We start from the raw sequence: 19654 nt of genomic DNA, 5'->3' as shown, positions 1-19654 counted from the left end.
ATGGAGAGATTGGAGAGTACTTACTCTCCAACAGATCTCCTGGCAGAGAAAAAATGGCAGCTCGTTGGGGGCGGGCTCATATAGAGCCTGGCCGCGCGCCCACAAAGCCTGGGAGCGCGCGCCAATCAGCTGTCAGGTAGAGGGAGTTTTATTTTTTTCAGCGCGAGCAGGGAAAATTTCAGCGCGAGCACCCCCTTGAGAAAGGTCCTATTGCAGGACCGAAACGTCGGATTGGGTGACTTATCTTTTCTATTCAAATGCCCAATACAGTTTTTCATGATTACTGAACTGAGTGCAGTCTTTCTTTACCGGACGAGAGAATGGTAATGTTGTTTTTCTATTATTTGAGACTAGCACCTGTCTATATGAACCAGTACACTGAGTGCAAGCTGTGATATTTGTTTTTATATATATATATACATACACACACACACACACACACACACACACAATTTTTACATGTTTTTCAATATATTTTTTTATACACTTTGTTGTACATACTGTATACACAGAGCGAGTCACACACTGACTGCAACTACAGCAGGTTCATTAACTGCAGAACAGACTGAAGGAAAACACAATGATTACTTATATTCATCATCACCTTTAACAAAAAGGTGTCCAGGAAATAACAGGTAATCCTACATTTAAAAGTGGAAACAATGCATTCAAGTCATTTTATTAGACCACATACTTGTTCTTATGTCACTGTAAAAATCACCCTCCCCCCTCGGAATGCTACAGCCTCCTCTCTAGTAGCACTGACTGTTTCCGGTCCTGTGACTTGCAATCAGCTGGTTGGTTCAGTGAATGACACTGAAGTGGGGAGGGAACAATTAGGAGAAGAAAAAAAAAGTTTCATGAAACAAACTTTACACTCCCCGTAGAAGTACATGTTAGCCAAATACTTGTAGGGCAAAACAGGCTTGACCTAGTTGAGGTTTAGCAACCACTTATGCAGGTATCCAGGGTGTGCAAAAGAGATCAGAGGGTGTGCAAAACAGATCAGAGAGTGGGGAAGCCACTCCGCCCCACCTGCACCTTGGTTTGCTTTGTGCAGAGGTTTTGTTGCAGCCAGAGCAGGGCGATCACACACCCACTTGAATTATTCTGCCCTCAGACACAGCTCACCCAGTGCCGGATTGAGCAGGGTCGGTAATAGTCTCCTGTCACTGAGTTGGCATGGCTGGGGTGAGCGGGGAGCCGGGTGGCAGCCCCGGGGTATCTGAGCGCAGAGAGTATCTCTTCAAGGTGCTGGTGATCGGCGAGCTGGGGGTGGGCAAAACCAGCATCATCAAACGCTACGTGCATCAGCTTTTCTCTCAGCATTACAGGGCCACTATAGGCGTGGATTTTGCTCTCAAAGTCATTAACTGGGATAACAAGACACTGGTCAGGTTGCAGCTGTGGGACATTGCAGGTAAGCACCCTATAACGTAACTATGCAAGCAATCGGGTATATAAATATCTATGTATGATGTTGGTATCCTACCCAATCAACATGTCCAGCCCTCACACATTTAGCATTGTTGAGTCTAAGAGCAGGAGAGACAATTGGGTGTATTGATAATGCACTATTTTTCCCATCGCTTAATACATTTGGCTAATAACATTTTATTGTTTTTGTTGAGCGCCAACATATCGCAGGGCAATACAATAAGGATTTAGAGATTTTATAAATACAACCTGGTTTTAAATACCAACTATTAAGTTAACCCTACAGATATAATATTCAAAATATGCAATTTCCCATTTTCTATAACTTTCCCCAATAAACATGGGGTTCATTTGGGGCCAATATGTAGTCAAATATAATCAACTCATGGTTGCTAAAAAATGTTACAATGCGCTGTACAACATCATTCAGTGCTTTTAAACGTACTGTGTGTTATCCATTTTCATCACCTTACATTTTATTGGTTATGGCTAGAAACATAGGGTGTTATTTACTAATGCTGATGAGGGCACTGCCACACAGAAAGTCATATTGACTTCAGGAAGAGTTTCCTTGTGTGAGTGCCTATCGGGGAATTATCACGAATGAATAACCACCCTATACATATGTAGCAAGGGTCATAACACAGAATACTGCATTAGAACCCAGAATATCTGAGTTTCCACAAGATTCAATGGCCATGATGGCGCAGAATATCCCATCGTAATGCGCCGGCAGGTGCAATGACCCCTTCTCCATCTGTAATTTGTCGACAAATACAAACCCCTTTTCTCACCTAGTGTCGGTCACTGACATCTGGTCACGGCTGTTTTACCGCGACCTAATGACCGCTGGCACTTCACTAACGTAAATGCCTAAACCCTACCCTAAAACCCCCTACCCTAAAACCCCCTACCAAAACTGCTAAAACCATTTAAATTAATCCCATGCCCGCTAAAACTCCTTAAATGAACCCCCTACCCTAATCACTAAAAACCCTTGCGTTAACACCCTACCCTAAACAATAATAAAACTTACCTTAGAAGCGGCGATTTTGGTCAAGGCGAAATGGCCGCAACCAAATCTCCCATGCCTCCTAGTCTGCCTGGTTTCCTCCCATGGCTACCAATGATTCAAAGGCTACAATGATTTATTGCGGTACGATCCTTATCTAAAGAATGGTTAAGACACACTAGACATTTATGATCTGATTCCGGATGACCAGGGACAAGCTTGGCTAGCCCTGTTTTTTTTTTATCATAACACACTGGTGGATCTTCCTACAGAAACTTCATTGAGTTGTATAGGAAATGAGCAGCAAAACCATACAGACTGGCAGAGCCCACCGCCTGCCCATAGATATTGTGGAGCCAAGTTGTAACCCATAAATGGGTAATTTACAGGGCACATGTGCCTGTCTACACAGGTTGCGTGTCAGAAGAAATATGTAAAGATTGTGGTCATATAAGTGTTAGCAATTTGAACACTAGGGTGAAAGGTTGAGTCCATAAAAAAGATATTACTGCAGAGGCAGCCTTCATATTTCTCTGCTACAGTATCGGCACCTACAGCACCTGGACAAGTGCAACTGAGAGTATTGTACTACTGTATTTGTTTCACATCCTCTAAAGTCTAAACCCCTGGATTGCAGGTCTTGACATAGTGCTGTTTGTGTGTCTGCTTATCATAAATCAGTGTTTCTCAATCCTCTTCTGTGACACCAGAGCAAGGCCATATTGTATGGGTTACTAACTAAACACACTGCACGCATTCAAAGTGCAAGTGTGTATCCTTGGCCATTCATTCATTGGTCCTAAACTCTGGTCTGAATGCTGTATTTCAAGAATGCGGTTGAGAAACCCTGGCATGAGTGGCCAATAGGGTTGCCACCTTTTAATAACCCGAAGACTTTAAAAAAAAAAAAAAAATATATATATATATATTTTTTATACACACACACTTTTACTTATTTTTTTTTTTTTAACTGTTTTCCCTTCTCCGGGGCGGCATCTCCCATCAAAATGGGTTCCCGACATCAAATGGCGTCGTGTTGCCATGACAACGTGACTTCACAGCGCGATAAGACGCCACAATGTCATGGCAACGTGATGCTGCATGGCGCTGTGACGTCCCGTTGTCATAGCAACGTAATTTGATGTTGCTGAGCCATTTTGACAGGAGCATGCAGGGGGGGGAGATGCCGTCTGAGAAGTTCAGTGAAGACTTCCGGGTCGGACCGCTGGGGCGCGCTGCTCCCCAGTCGTCGTCATCTGCCACTCTGCTTTAAATTCGCTCTTGTCCACAGTTCAACTAGTCTGCCGCCCTTCGCTCGGAGAATCTACACCAAAACCTGGAGTGGTGGTAACCAAGCCGGAATCTTTTGTACTTCCAAAAAAATGTTTGAAATAACTTATTTTAATTTTTTTCCCCAAAATAGTAAATCACTCTGTGGTAAACAGGAACAGTGAAATATTGCTAACCATTTTAAGTAAAACTGCTTTGAAGTTATTCATAAAAAAAAAGTAACATCATAGGAAGTCAACTGAAGAAATATACAGTATTTCACATTTGGCGCTGAAACTAACAAAATGAAAAGACTGGGAACTAGAGGCCTTCATGCTATCTGATACTATCAATTTGGTAAAAATACCAAAATTAGCTATTACTACACGGGAGAGGTTTTTTTTTGACAAAGAAGGCCCTGTGTCATGTCTAGCAAATCTTGGTATGTTTTTACTGTGCACAAAAGAAGATATCACTAATACAAAAAAAGATATCACTAATGCCCAGATCCACCAAAGGGTACTAAGCTTTAGCACTGCTTTATTCCCATTCACATGAATTGGAGCTGAAGCATGCTAAAACTTAGCACCCTTTTGTGGATCTGGGCCTAATAAGTATGCTGAAAGAGATCCAAGGCCACGTCCATAGTGTGAGCGACCACGGACAACTGGCCGCACCTCCTGATGCAGGCCATAGAGCACGTGATGAAGTTTGACGGCGCGTGCTGTGTTTTGAGCCGACAAAAGATTTTGATTTTGTTGTGCGACGTCACGTGAGCGCTTCAGCCAATGAGGGTGAACCAGCCTCGTGATGTCATGGCCATGCCTCCCCATCGCTGTGGATGTCAACCCACAGATCGCTCTGCCAACAGGCGCTCGCGACGCCATGCTATATCCGAGGCCTTAGGGATGTATCTGCTGCGAGTGAGTTGGGGTCTTTGCATACACATCTGTAGTAACATTTAAAAACAAAAAAACGCATAGTTTTTTTTTGTAGTCGGCATCTTTAACCCTTACAGAGTCGCAACAGTGTTTCCAAACAATAAAATGTGTACTCTTTTTAAGTGCAGAATGCAATTTGTGAATCTGCGCTCATCCTTTCTTGAATACGCTCTGGAAACCAATCCCTTTGCTGCTAGGTGCACAGGAGTCTCCCCGTAATCTCCTAAATAGAGAGAACCCACAAAAAGAATGCACACAGCGCACCAGGGATTAGGTAATTCAATATTTAATAACATCACAATGGATCCTCTGGTTAAAACAGGGGAGCGCAATTCTTTTTTCCCTGCCATCTGTCCCCCTCTCCTCGTGTCCCCGCCCCCACCCCCTCCCCCCCCCCCGATTACCTTGCTTCAGACATCCTGGCGTTATAATGTCACGTTGCCACTGCAACGCCTCCCGAAGCTGTTTGTGCGAGCTTGCCCATTGGTGGAAGATCCCTCCCAGGAAGTATCAGCAGTGATTTGTGTGCCGAGGAGTAGCTGCAGTCCGGACCTTTCTCATCAGTGGCTCCCTCGATGTCCTGTCTGATATTCCATGATGAGTGTATCTTTCCCTATTAGTGGCCTGTTTTAGAACACTTTGTGTTTTTTTATTTAGAATCATTGGAGTGTCAGTTGTTGTATTGTGTCATTGTGTTCACTTGATATAGATCACAATACAAGCACGATTTATATTGACCTTTGCACTGTTTATGCACGTTCACTGTGTATTTATTTTGTATATGGTTCACTGATTTGTGTGTTGTTTATCATCTCCCCCTTTTTTTTTAATATTTATTTTGGGTATATTTGCATTATATTTATAGTGTAATGCTCGTTGAAGGTATTATTGTTTTTCACTTATTCACAGTAGTTCTATGCTATTTTGATTAGTTGTATTTACTGTTCACTTGTTTCACCATTGGTGATCATATTTGTTGATTTTTTTTTTTTTGTATTAATATTTTTAGCTGGTATTTTAACCAGAGGATCCATTGTGATCTTATTAAATATTGAATTATCTAATCCCTGGTGCGCTGTGTGCATACTTTTTTGTCTTTTTAAGCGCAATCAATAAGATTTTCCTCAAGCGCTAAACTATGGCAAAGGGTATTATGCTGCGTCCACGCTGCTGCTGACCGTGCTTGACCCGCGGCGTCATTTGACGCGAGTGACGTCTCGTGACATGACCCCGCGGCATCCTTTGACATCGCATTGCCATGGTGACGTGTCACAGAGCGGCTGAATCTGGGTAAGTAAAGTGTTGCAGAGGCCTCACGCTATCCCACGGCATTTAATTTAAATGCCGCGGTAAAGATCACGGGGCCTCTGCAACGGCCCATGCCCCCCCCCCCCCCAGCAAAATCTCACGCCCCCCAGTTTGCGCTCCCCTGCCCTAAAATACTATACATCTAAGCAGCTTAGCAAATATCCATTGTATCTGTATATTCCATGTACAAATAACCCTTATGGGGCGCAACCCCTCCCTTAATTATTAGTCATGTGAATATGTTTAGAGTATTTAAGTCAGTCTATCTTGGCTGTGCCATATTGCTGTGTAACATCTTAAGTGTCTGTGGAGTTAAAATTGGAGGTGAAGAATACAAGAATTGGACTCGGCCCTTCATCATCAACCCTGCAACTGTGAGAACTTGACTTTCTAAATGCTCTGCCAATTTTTACACATCTACAGACTCCCTTTCTAAGCTGCTGTTTAATCTTCAGCGCTACAGTGCCCACCCAGGCCTGATTTATACACCTGCTCTTTCAATTCCTACTCTTCTTGTCCTCCAATACCTTTGACCTCTCTCTGTATTGCTTTTTCTGTTTGTTGTTTCCTCACTCCTTTGTAAACATTTCTGTTCTCTCCACCTTCCCCAACTCCCTCCTATCCAAATTTTCTTCCTCTCCTTCCATCCACCTGTGCTTGTGCCCATACACTGCACCACTATTTACACACACCTTTTCCAACAACTTCTACACCACTCAATAAAAAGCACCCCCACAAATCCTCTATTCACCTCCACTCGCTCTCTCTTCTCCTTGCTGCTGGGGATCTCTCTCCTAATCCTGGACCCAGCCATATACACACCTGCTTTCGCCCATGCCTCCCTGCCACCTTTTTCCCCGCTAATGGTGTTAAATCTAATTCAATATCAACCAACCTTTAAAAATCACCTCTCAAAAGAAGCATCAAACTCATTGCTACTGTCCCTCACTCAGTGACTCCTACCAACCATTGTGGCCAAGCACTGCCAGCTCCTGCACTTACTCCTCACCTGCTGTCTCTGTAAATCTCTTAACACACCACTTAGATTGTAAACTCTCTGGGGCAGGGATTTCCTTTCCTATTTTGTCTGACTTTGCTGGGCGTATTGTCTTAGAATTCCCTGTATTGTCTTTGCAAAGAGCTGCGAACACTGTTGGTGTTGTATAAATAAAGATATATATATATATATATATATATATATCACTGTATACTCTATTAGAGGTATATACAAATTAATTATTATTGTCAAACAGACCCTGTGGTCTGGTAATTTGAGTGCTGGGAACGCAGAAATCAGATTGCCATAATCATTCGTTGCTATTTACTCAGCGATCTTGCTGTGTGACATTAGAACTAAACTGCAGAGGATTCTTAAATAGCCTTAAATGGCACTGCAAAGTACTGTATACTCAAAGTCTTTGTGTGGTTGCTTTTACTCGTCCCCTTTCTAGCACCTAATAATTTAAATCAGGCGAAAATAAGTGGAAATACTGGTTCCTAAATCTTACTACACACACGTTTACAGCAATGTGATCTTTGTCATGTGAGTCAGAGTAACTGTGAAAGACTGTGAAGTATGTGTGTCACATGTTTCTGTAGGCAGTAGTTATCTAACACAAATCCTAGATGGCTATTCTAACAGAAGAAAGTCATAGCAAGATCAAACTTGCATGTGTGTGTGATTTAAAAAAAAAAAAAAGAGATATTATATAATTTATATATTTTTTGTACAATATATTTATATATAACACACCGTATATGAGATAATGTACATGTGTTCTACAGTATATATAACATGTCTACTGTAAATACACATTATATGAAAAATATATACCCTGTATTTTGTTCAACTACACACTGATCTATTATTACTCTACATGTGTGGACTCCAGCTTTAATATGCCTCGTGTGCAACACCCCCTCCCCACCCTTCCCGGAAATGGTTAAAATGTTCTGTTCTTTGCTCACTCAGATTTATAATGCTAAATATATTGTAGACCATTTGTCTGGCTCTACAGTAACTTTTTTGAGGTTTCTGACCCAGAAATGTCCTGTTCCATTGGACAATATATCAACCTCCCAGCCGACAGCTTGATAATGCTTTGCTAACATGTCCCCACATGTCAGATTTGCAAGCCCCCCCCCCACCTTTTCACACCTTGCGAGCCCTTTCCTCTATCCCTCTCTCACACCTTGCCAGCCCCCCTCTCCCCATGTATTTCTCTCCCCCCTATCCTTCACTCACTATCTCGCCTCTAACTCCCCCATCACCCTATCCCACCCCCTCACTCTCACAATCTCCCCCCCCTTCGCTCTCACTTAATTACCCCCGTCACACTTATTCCCCCCCCACACACGCTTCCTCCCCCCCACCCACCCAAAATACAGTACAGGCATACCCCGCATTAACATACGTAATGAGTCCAGAGCATGTACTGTATGTAAAGCGAAAATGTATTTAAAATAAAGCACTACTTTTTTTCCCACTTATTGATGCATGTACTATACTGCAATCGTCATATACGTGCATAACCAAAGTAAATAATGCATGTGTAACAGGCTCTATAGTGTCCCCGCTTGCGCAAAGCTTCGGTACAGGTAGGGAGCCGATATTTCTGTTCAGGACGTGCTGACAGACGCATGCGTGAGCTGCCGTTTGCCTATTGGGCGATATGTCCTTACTCGTGAGTGTACTTAAAGTGAGTGTCCTTAAACCGGGGTATGCCTCTACCTACCCACCCAAAATGTGTGGTCGGTGCTCATGCACGTGCCATCGGTGCTCATAGCTTGCACATGTACCGACCACGCGAGTGATGTTCTTGAACATTTTTTTAGTTTATTTAAAAATTCCTCCCAAACAGCGATTCAATCGTAAAGCCGGGCATGCCCGGGAAAATAGACATATGGTAACCCTATTATAGCAGTCATGACCAACTTTTGGCAAAGGGAGACTGTTGTACTGCACATTCGTTTTGAAATCTCTGGCTTTGAGCAGCAATCTACTGACCATAAAAAATGTCCCCTTCCTTTTTCTGTTGTGATGTAATTTTTACTGCCGTATTTAGCAATGCCAACCTTTTTTTTACATTTTTGTCGTTGCATTCTGGGGGTATCATGTGCTGAATATTTGCGCTCAAGAGAAATGTAAATGGCTGCTACCATTTACACTCCATTTTGGCAAAAAATGAAAAGCAGGAAATAATCATCGCAATATGAACTCAAAATACTGACTTAATTTTGGGGGACGTTTATGGGGGCGGGGTTGCTGCTTTTAAACTGGCGAGAAAAATGTCAAAAGAAATTGTACAAATGGTTGTGCGTAAATCAAGCATGCACTGAGCTTGGAGGGAAAGTTGTCAAGTTAAAGATACATTTCTTTGTATACAGATGCAGCTACGAGTATCCGAACACTGCTTTGAAAATTCTGGGGCAATCCCCCAGTAATGCTGTGACATTTCTGCAGAAAGACTAATGGCCCGTCGGATTAACACAGCAGGGATCCCTGGTCAATTTGAATAGGATTGCCAGGGACCCCCGCTGTGTTAATCCGATGGGCCATTAGTTTGTCTGCAGAAATGTTGCAGCATTACTGGGAGATTGCCCCAGATTTTTTTGAGTGTGTATTTTTATTTTTGGACAAGTAGCTGAGTAGGTCTGGCGAAATGTTATGAATAACTAGTGCTTCTTATCAGAGGTCTCATCAGATGTAAACTCATTTGAGAGCTGCTCTCACCATGTGCAAATGACGTAAGGAAGAAGTGTCACGTTATGAAATGCCTGACTTCGGGCAGTGAATTGTTATAACTTGGATGTGAGTTACATCATCTGGTTTTCCCTTTTTTCTGTGCAAATGAGCTTATCTATGCGTTTTGCCTGCCCTGTCTTAAATCACAATGATTTTTCTTTTTTTCATTTTTGTATGGCTTAGATCTTTGTTTTTCAACAGGCTCCCTACACTTTTAAGGTAATTTTGAAAATTGTACCAAATACAGAAGAATTTACAATGCATCTGATTTCAAACGCGCTATTAGAGAGGGTTAGGGTTCCTCAGTGTCACAATATAATTATAGGGTTCATTAACCAGAAGAAGGTTAAAAAAACACTGGCTTAAATTAAATCTTTGAAATCTTTGTTTGAGAGATGGTTCTCTTTTTATGTTTATTTAGAAAACTTGTACTTTTGCCCACATTTCAGATGTAAAGTTTTGCTAAAATGCTATTCTGTTAAAGTTCTTAGGCTGCGTCCATAGACACTGCAGCCGTGCGGAGGCGCGGAGGCTGTGGGAAAGCGTTTGCTTTCCCTGGCCTTAGTACACGTGCCGTCCGGGGGGGTGTCTATGGGCGGGTTAGTGACGTCACGGAGCTGGTTCGCCCTCATTGGGCAAACCGCTCACGTGACCGCCTTATCGTGCGAGAAATTTGTTTTGACTGATTTCACATGCATTGCGCGCCCCCTCCCGCTTGCACGCGCCCGCACGCTGTATAGACGCAATCACTGCCTTTAGGCAGCCTGATCGCTCAGCGTGCGGACGCGTCCGTGCGGTTTGCCCCTGTATGGACGCAGCCTTGGCTATATTATGCGCTACCACTAATTTCAGTGGAGATATAGGAAGAATACACTTCACTCAGTTTGATCAGGGCACATAATGTGACATTTCCTAAATCAGGAACGGACATTACGTTCCTTGAATTAACGTCATAATCGACTAAATGTATGCAAACATAACAGCAGTAATAGCTCATTAGCATAGTCTAATGTTACATTATCGATGCGTTAACTTGCATTGTGTGTGGCTATGCAGACCCTGTTATAGAGCTTTTGCTGGAGTGAGCAAGGAAAAACATCGGAAATACAGCAACAGCGTTAAGTTATAGCTACAGTACGGTGACTCTGACTTTGCACCCATGCAGACACTTTAAACCCCCTGTTTCACGGTCTGAATGGAAGTAACGCTCCCACTTTAACTTTTGACTTGATTTACTGTAAGTAGCGTAATGTCACTTCACCCTGTTAACCTTATGTAACGGTGTTAACCCCCTCCCCCCACCCCCAAATCACAGATAGGGGCCATTACAAGGTGTGTGTGGTGCATACCTGCTGGCAACGAGAGGGCTGAGTCGTCCGCGATGTCTTTGGGACACAGGAACAGGCTTCTGGGGTCCATATCCCAGATAATACTTAGCAGTGCAGCGCCTCCATCTGACGTAGGCTCCAGGAATATGGAGGCGATCTCCCACGGTAGAACTTGTACTTCCCCCCAGTTAGATCACACACCAGGACGGAGGTATATTGCCAACAGGAACGGTTTATTACTACAGTCTTTGCAGTAATATACAGCTACTCAGCAGTCTTCTGCCGGTTACAGTCTCTTTACTCGCAGCTATCAATGGAGATGATCCCTGGACCGCCACTACAGGCTAAGGACACCCGCAGCTGTCCTAACTCTTCCCCACATCCCTAGCGGAGGCAGATGTATGATCACACTCCCTCCTCCCCGCAGGGAAGAGCACATGGGAAGGCCCCAATCTCAGGCTCCCAGTCGTGTGGCCTTCCTTCCTCCGGGGGAAGAACAACCTCCAAATTTAGGGCGGTCCTGCCCTTAAGTACAGCCAGAAGGCGGGCACCCCGTTGTCCCAGCTACAACAGGATGGACCACCCCCTGCTGTCACTCAAGTGCAGTACCAAAGGTGAATGGGAAAACCCCATACCAACTACTGGCAAACCTGTAATACCAGGGTTAACTGCCAGCCCATTGGGTAGAATAGTAGCTAGGGAATACCCATCTACACTTAAGTGAATAAGGGATCATGTGATAATGTCTCATTTGCATCTCATCACTAACATAGAGTTTAGTTAATGCTAGGCTCTTTACAGATGAAAGCATGGCTTTCCGCTTAATTTTATGTTGTGGTCCTTCAGAAGTACGTTACTATTAACTAGGCGTTCTGTTCTGTTAACATCACATGACCTGATGCAGTTCAGTCGATTTTATAGGCCTTAATTTATTCCGTTTAAAAACTCCTGTTTGAATATAAATAAATATGGGACTTCCAACTTTTTGTTTACCCTTTTTACCTTTTGGATGCCCCAAGACGTACACACTATGTCATGGGGTCTGGCACTCATACCCTTCAAGTGCTCGTTTTCATGGGGAGATTGCATCCAGCGCTCCTCTTCCGTTTCTGGGTTAAGGGTCACCACGATCACATGATTACCTGATCGGCGGCTTCTGGCGATGCGTCGTCAAATGATGCTGCCGAGTTACATGACATTGCTTTGCCAGGGCATCACATATCATTGTGACATCAGAAAACACCGGAGAAAAGGTATGTGGGGGGGGAGCAGGCAGGGGGTGCGCAGACAAAGCTGGCACACCCCTGGCATAGAGGATTGGCAATACATGACATCATCAAAAGATGCGATAAGGATTGTCATACTGTAACTCTTCGAAAGCATTTTTTGTCGTTGAAATGTGAAGCTTCAAAAACAATAGAGGGGAAAAAAAGTGTTACATTTTGCCTATGTCCCTGGGCAGGACTGTCAATTTTAAAGATGAAAATATTTATACTTGTGTTTTTATTTTTATTATTTTGAGGACAGTCCCTTGAAGTTATTACTTTTCTGTGTAATTAATTTGCTTACGTTTTGTAGCGAGATTTCATTAATAGGTCAGAGATGTACAATAAATACATTTTAATGAACTTAGTTTGTGGAAGAATGATCCAAACAAAAGCCAAAAGATAAGACCATATTTGATCTACTTCACAAAAGCTCTACCATGATACTGTAAATAATGTCTATTGTACCTTAAACTAAGCCTAAAGATCAGCACTTGATTAAAACAGCCTGTGTTATTAACTATACTTAGAGTGGGAGCGAACGAGGAGGAAAACATAGAGGTGATGAGTCATTTTGATGTAATAATTTCAGCTGCTATCTAATCGGTGTAAAATAAAAGCGTTGTATAATTATATAGTAGTTGACGATTGAACAAGGCCAAAAACATGTCTTGAGTTAAGAACCTAACCATATGGTTAGGGATGAAAGTAAGAGTTGAATACATTATTTATAGTAGACATAGTAGTACTCTGATGCAAATGCCATTCTTTTAAAATAAGAGGACAATTTCTGATCAAAAGTAAATTGAGGCTTAAAGAAACACTTTATCATTTTGATCCCATTGTATAAAGAAAATAATGTAACAGGCCCATATTTAGTAAGGAATGGAATGTGTATTTTTGTAAACCTGTTCTATCTACGAATTTCTCAATCAGGCCTCTCACTTACAATCTCTTCGATTTAGTCGTCATTCAGCGTATAAAAAGGGCAATCATGGCTGTGAATAAAGCCTCTACACCTGAACAACACCAAGTAATTGCATAGATTTGTATGACGGAAAATCCTTGTCAACTACAAGGTTGCAGCTTATTTTATTCTTCCAGTTAAAATAAGATATCCTAAAATGTAATAACCCTGCAAAACAAAAACTAATTGTTTTACTGTCACTTATCGCTGAGATCAAAGTGCTGTAGTGGGAACTATATAATCCATACATGCTAGTTGCAAATGCTGTGTAGCAAAGGTACATGTTTTAGCGCTGAACAAACACATACTTGCCTAAGCAAGTACAAAAAGACCCCTTCCGTAATAGCACTCGCTTAAGTAAATGTACTGTATAGTATGTATTAAAACGTAACCTTTAATTATTAATAAAGTTAATATAAAGTAGGACGAACAGCACATATAACAAATAGTCACAAAACTAATGACAAAAAAAAATTAATAAAACAATTATTAAATAATATACTCTTAATCTAAGCACTACTAATTGGTGCCGTGTATCATTAGAAGGGCTAATGGCTGGTGAGATCCGATCACCTTCACACTGCTAAATCACAGTGTTACAAAAAGCTGTTCTGATGGGTTGCTGTATACAGTATGCAGCTTAATCTTTGGTCGCATGGGTGTATAATTGAACACCATACAGTATGCTGGATACTACTTGACCACTGTTATGCGTGCATTCACTCAGCATGGTGTATTAATGAACACCACCAAAATTAATTTAGCTGAGTATATTGTTAGTACAAAGGAGGTTGATAAGTAGCAATCAGTCTGTAGATGGACACAACGTTATTTGTGGTCTTAGAGTGTTATGCTCAATGTGTAGCACAGAGCAAGCTACCAAATTGCCATGTTCATTCACCTCCCAATAAAGTAATAACAAACAGGAGTGGTTCTTGTGTATCACAGAGATGCTACAGCTACATATACGGAGCAGCCCAGGTCCAGATTCAAGTTGGCGCTTGCCGTGTTTCGGGATCCGTGAGTAACCCCTGAGGGGATCACACCCACAACCCTACAGTACCATCAACGGCATAGAAGTGTTTTTCCATTTCTTTTGCGAAGAAATGGGGCTGCAACTGTACAACTATCAGACTCTCGCTCTCCCGCCCCATCTGCAAACATTTGCTGGTTGGCATGATTTCTGTTTCCAACGTTGCCTATAACCACCTCCCCCCTACTATATACCCATATTGAACTTCTTGTTTAAAACCATGGTAATAACAAATTCAGAATCTCTATCTAACCCATACAGTAAGTTGGTTTCAATAGTTTTTTTTTTTCTTTCTACTTTATCTGTTTACTGCATTTTATGTTCCTCTTTCTGCAGTGGCTTTTAGTTCCCTCTCAAAAGTTCCTCCTATCGGTATCTGCTTCCTGTACATCACTTTCAGTCTTCTTTCCATTTGTGTTTTAATGAAAACAAGTGTTTCAAGCTAGATTTGGGTCACAATAAATGTTTTGGTACTGATTCGGCTAACCTAAAGTTTGGACGCATTTTGTTTGTGTGTACTTGGTTTTTGTTTTTTTTTATTTTTACGATAACCAGATACTGAGTTTGCTTTAAAAAAAACCCCAATACAAATACATTTTACAGCACAAACCCTAACTTTTGTATCCTGTTGTTGCATAAATTTGTTGTGTTGCATATTGGTTTTTTTTAATAAGGTCTTTGAAGTGTGGTTCATAGTTGGCTGTATATAACAATCCATATATCCAGTTTAATAATTCAAACCAATGTAGCTAGTGTTCTATTTACTAATTCGTATTGCTTTAGTAACTCATGGTATTCAGTTTTGTAATCCTTCAGTTTTTTTCTGTTCTGTAGATAGATATATAGATGTGATAAAAACATTTTGTGGGAGTGCTTAATAAATGGCTGCCCTGAAAGCCCTAGGGATGATTAACAGAAGGGCGACTTGGGACTGGAGTTGCACCCTCCCTCGTTCAGCCAAAATGGGTTAACTAAACATCTCTGAGGTGACCTGTTTCTGGGCACTATGGACGAGAAAAGAATTTGGAGAGTTACCAGGTTGAGGTGTGATGGCTCTCGGAATTGACTGGCAGGTAGTTCCTTGGAGTGGGCGCAAGGAAAGCTGATTGGGTTGGGTGAGGTGCTGCCCCTTCCACATCCTATGGAGCCCCCTGGTGTTCAGTCTGGAGAGCGCCGGTAGCCCTGGGCTCTGCAGGCCTTTGAGAGGGATTGCTTTGGTGCAGTACCACATACATCATAATGGTGTTTGCATTGTTTCTGTCATATTTACAGTGGAAGTATGGGGTACTTCCTTTCAAGGTAAACATGTTTTATTTAAATATGGGGGAAGTTTTAGCAATTGATCATTTTAACTGCAAGCTCTCCCCCCCATGGTGGGGCTACAGAGACACTTTGTTTTTATTTTTTACCCTGCACCATATGTTTAGCTCCAGACATACAGTAGGAGCACAAACGGCAAATAATAGCTGGTGACTTGCTGATGTGGGATTACAGATGTCTCCCATTCCTTTGGGGCTTAGTCTCTCTAATTGGGAAAGGGGATTTGGTTGCACCTGCGGGCATTGCCTGACAGTTTGAGATGCCCAAACACTGCAGGAATTTTTAAGAATTATTCCAATTCAGGGCTTCCTTAAAGTTTACAAAAATTGATCCCCGTTGAAGTTTATCTAAGTTTAGGGCTTCATTTAATGGTTACAGTGCCCCAAAGATGCACATACTCCATTTTCCAGGTTTGATCGGTCTGGGTGCCTTGTAGAAGCCCTCTCCACCTCAGTTTCCAGCATCCAGGGCCCAGTGCAGTTGTGATCGATGAGACCCTGAAATGACCACCGTCCAAAGGAATTTGTGGATTTCCCCATCCTGAATTCTGTTCCTATTCTTTCATTAGTGAAGCAGCTATAGAAGTTGTTAACTACATTTGAGATGGTTCTTATTGTACTGTTTAGGTTCCTGGCTGAGGGGTGGAACCATTATTAATTATACTATGGTTTCCTCATCACTTGAGGATGATTACGACTACATGATCGTTGCCCCAAGCAATCACATGGCCGTGATCCAGGAAGACCGACCACACTCTTGTGTAATGTAAAACATCAGACCCATTTGGTCTCTGGATTTTTCATATTTAGAATAGTCTTTGTCCCTTACTCTCTAACCCTGTACTACCTCTGTTTGGAGGCTGTTCCACAAATCCATCGCCCTTTCTTTAAAGAAGTACTTCCTCACAGTTTATCCTGAGCCTGCCACCCTCTAGATTCAGAGCATAACCTCTCATTCTAGCACCTCTTTCTCTGAAATATACTTTCCTCCTGTAGCTTGTTAAAGCTTTTTGAGACTCTAACTACAGTAACAAACATAAGCAAAATGCATTAAGAATGGTCCCATAGAGTTACTAATGCTGCATTGTGATTAAAAAAAAAAAGTTATAGGTACAGCTCAACCCCCTTATAACGCTGTACTTTGGGTCCAAAGAAACACATCGCATTATAAGCGGATCACGTTTGAAATAATGTACAATTGTATGCATTGTACAATAAAGTATTTAAGATTCCAATAATCGTGTTGTAAAGTATTCATAAATACGAAAATTGGGAGCCACACTTGCAGCGCGTTATAAGTGGATTCGCGTTGTAACGGATCGCGTTATAATGGGGTTGAGCTGTATGTATATCCCGTTCTTCAAAAGAGGCACAGCAAGGTAACTTAGGCCCGTAAACAGTAAATATGGCCCAATATATCTTACTAATACTGTAGCACAAGTGGTGTCCTGCAAAATTCTTTGGTAGCCCCTCCGACACTGTAGGAGTTATTACAGAAAGGAGTCAAACTGTATAGAAATACTAAAAAACAGGTTTTTCAATGTATGGTCAGTTTGAAAGCTCACCAACATGTTTGTTTTTGTCTGTGAAAATCTGACTGTATACTGTAGTCTGTACAGGGTACTGTATAGCCATGCACACTAAGACAGTGTTTTATCATGTGAAACCGAAGCTTCTGTTAAATGGAAGTTGCTGTTTGATGATCCTTCTTATTATTGGTGTTATTGTGATAATGATGGGTTTTATCTTGCACCAAGACTGCAGTTCATAGGCCAGTGACAATTGCAACACAGTTTTTTTTCTTTTACTAGTTAATACCGTATTGAAGATTTCTATGAAACTTTTAAACATTGGTGTATTTTTATTTAGCTTTAACAATTGCAAATGCATACAGTAGAATAGGCCTCCTTATACTTAAAGATGAATTGAATTACAGTTGTTTTACGTTGTCACGGGGCTCATTTATTTCCTTAGATACACAACAATATAAATTCCTTTTAATTAAAGTTTATGTAGGCCTACAGTGAAGATTAAAATAGATAAATTGTTGTTCAATAGCTTAACATTTACATAATAAAATTGCAAACCGTACCCTTTCTAGAAGTGAAAAAACCTTTACAAATCTCTGCCTACTACATTGAAAACGTGATTTGTTTTAAAGCTTTGAAGCCCCATTTTTAATGTTTTTGATTGATTGCCCTTCAGTAGTATTTGTTTTGTAATGAGTACAATCTGGCTGCAGGCCACATAGTTGGTTTCTGCCATGTTTAGAATGCATATCTGTGTCCAATGAAATTTCCACTAGTGATCAGCTTGCCAGCCATGCCATAGGACAAGACATTTGTTACTGTGTGTGTGTGCTTCACCCAACACCAGGATCGATGAAGAAGACATGACACGGCACAGCATGTGCAACGTTTCACTCCTCTGTGGAACCTACCTCAGGGTCGTGTATAGTAATGGAGGACTGGGGACTATAAATACAGTATAGGGAACCCGAAAGTGAAACAGCAGAGAAAAACCCGCGAAAAACACAGGGGTCACAGTGCCTGGAACTTGTTGCATAGCAACCCCATGTCAACAAACCAATGAGCTATGCGATCTCCCAACCCTGACTTTGTTGTAAGAAACTTTATTACCCTACAGCAGGCCTGCCCAACTCATAAAGTGAGAAGGGCCGAACTGCTCCAAGGAAAAAAAATTTGGGCCGCACGGCTAAAGTCATCGTCATCGTCATCGTCATCATCATCATCTCTACTCCAGCACCTCTCATCATCATCATCCTCATATCTCCCCCAGAACCCCTCACTATCAAACTTTACGATACTCCCCATCTATCTCTCATACCCCCATCTCTTCCCCTCACCCACACAATACCCCCCTCCACATCAAACACACAATACCCCCTCCACATCCCCCCAGCCCATTCCATGTCAGCAGCATCCCCCCCCATGTCAGCACCCCCCCATGTCAGCACCCCCCCATGTCAGCACCCCCCCATGTCAGCACCCCCCCATGTGAGCACCCCCCCATGTCAGTGCACCCCCCAAGTCAGCTCACCCCCCCCAAGTCAGCATCCCATGTCAGCAGCCCCCCCATGTCTCTCTTCCCTCAATATGACCCTCTCCCCTAAATGACACTCTCTCCCCTAAATGACACTCTCTCCCCCTCCCCTCAATATGACACTCTCTCCCCCTCCCCTCAATATGACACTCTCTCCCCCTCCCCTCAATATGACACTCTCTCTCCCCCTCCCCTCAATATGACACTCTCTCTCCCCCTCCCCTCAATATGACACTTTCTCCCCCTTCCCTCAATATGACACTTTCTCCCCCTCCCCTCAATATGACACACTCTTCCCCTCCCCCACTCTCTCACTCTCTTAAGCCTGCTCACTTACTTTCACTATAAGCCTGCTGCAGTCCTCCATGTGCGGCTGAGTACTGGGACAGGAGAAGGAGGGGCTGTGTGTGTGCAGGGAAGGCCCCGTCCCCGCTGCAGGCAGAGATCACACAGGGAGCAGCAGCACGGAGCTTGTGAGCTTCTGGCTGCCCGTGCACAGCTCTGCCCGCGCCCGCACAGCTCTGCCCGCCCCCAGGCTTCCCCGTACGCAGCCTGCGCCCCCCCAGTTTGCGCACCACTGCGTACAGCATGCGGCCGCGCGCGCCTTCTTTCCTTACCAGGGAAGGGGGGCCGCACGGGGTGCCCCGGCCGCGGGCCGTATGTTGTGCAGGCCTGCCCTACAGTATGTTTGTGTCTTTATTGCTTATGTATACACTGCCTTCCTAGGGTATACAATATCTTTATAGTTGTAAGGAATCAGGGAACACGTGCTTTGCGACGTGTTCCCTCCTTACCTGTCTTATCTCAGACCTCCGCTCTGGCACCAGCGCGTGCGCGCACCCCTGCTCTGCTTACAGAGCGCACACGCAGCTCTTCTAGTATGCCACGGCGCTTGGCTCCGCCCCCTCGGACGCACCGCGCTTCCCTCTCACACGGCGCGACCACGTGCACCGCTCCCCAGCTGCGT

The 19654-nt window shown here is 42.9% G+C and overlaps 1 protein-coding gene across 1 annotated transcript in view; it reads left to right on the top strand.

The window, feature by feature from the left end:
• The first annotated feature begins 846 nt into the window (after window positions 1-846).
• Window positions 847-19654, top strand: part of RAB32 (RAB32, member RAS oncogene family) — a 44122-nt gene continuing 25314 nt past the window's right edge. Inside the window, exon 1 of the mRNA XM_075596534.1 lies at window positions 847-1420. Coding sequence (XP_075452649.1) covers window positions 1183-1420 — 238 coding nt within the window. The 5' untranslated portion in view covers window positions 847-1182. The remainder of the gene's footprint in view (window positions 1421-19654) is intronic.

The sequence above is a fragment of the Ascaphus truei genome, chromosome 4 (assembly GCF_040206685.1).
Source record: "Ascaphus truei isolate aAscTru1 chromosome 4, aAscTru1.hap1, whole genome shotgun sequence".
Classification (NCBI taxonomy): Eukaryota; Metazoa; Chordata; class Amphibia; order Anura; family Ascaphidae; genus Ascaphus; species Ascaphus truei.
The sequence above is the reverse complement of the archived record's forward strand: the minus strand, read 5'-3'. Positions and strand labels throughout refer to the sequence as shown.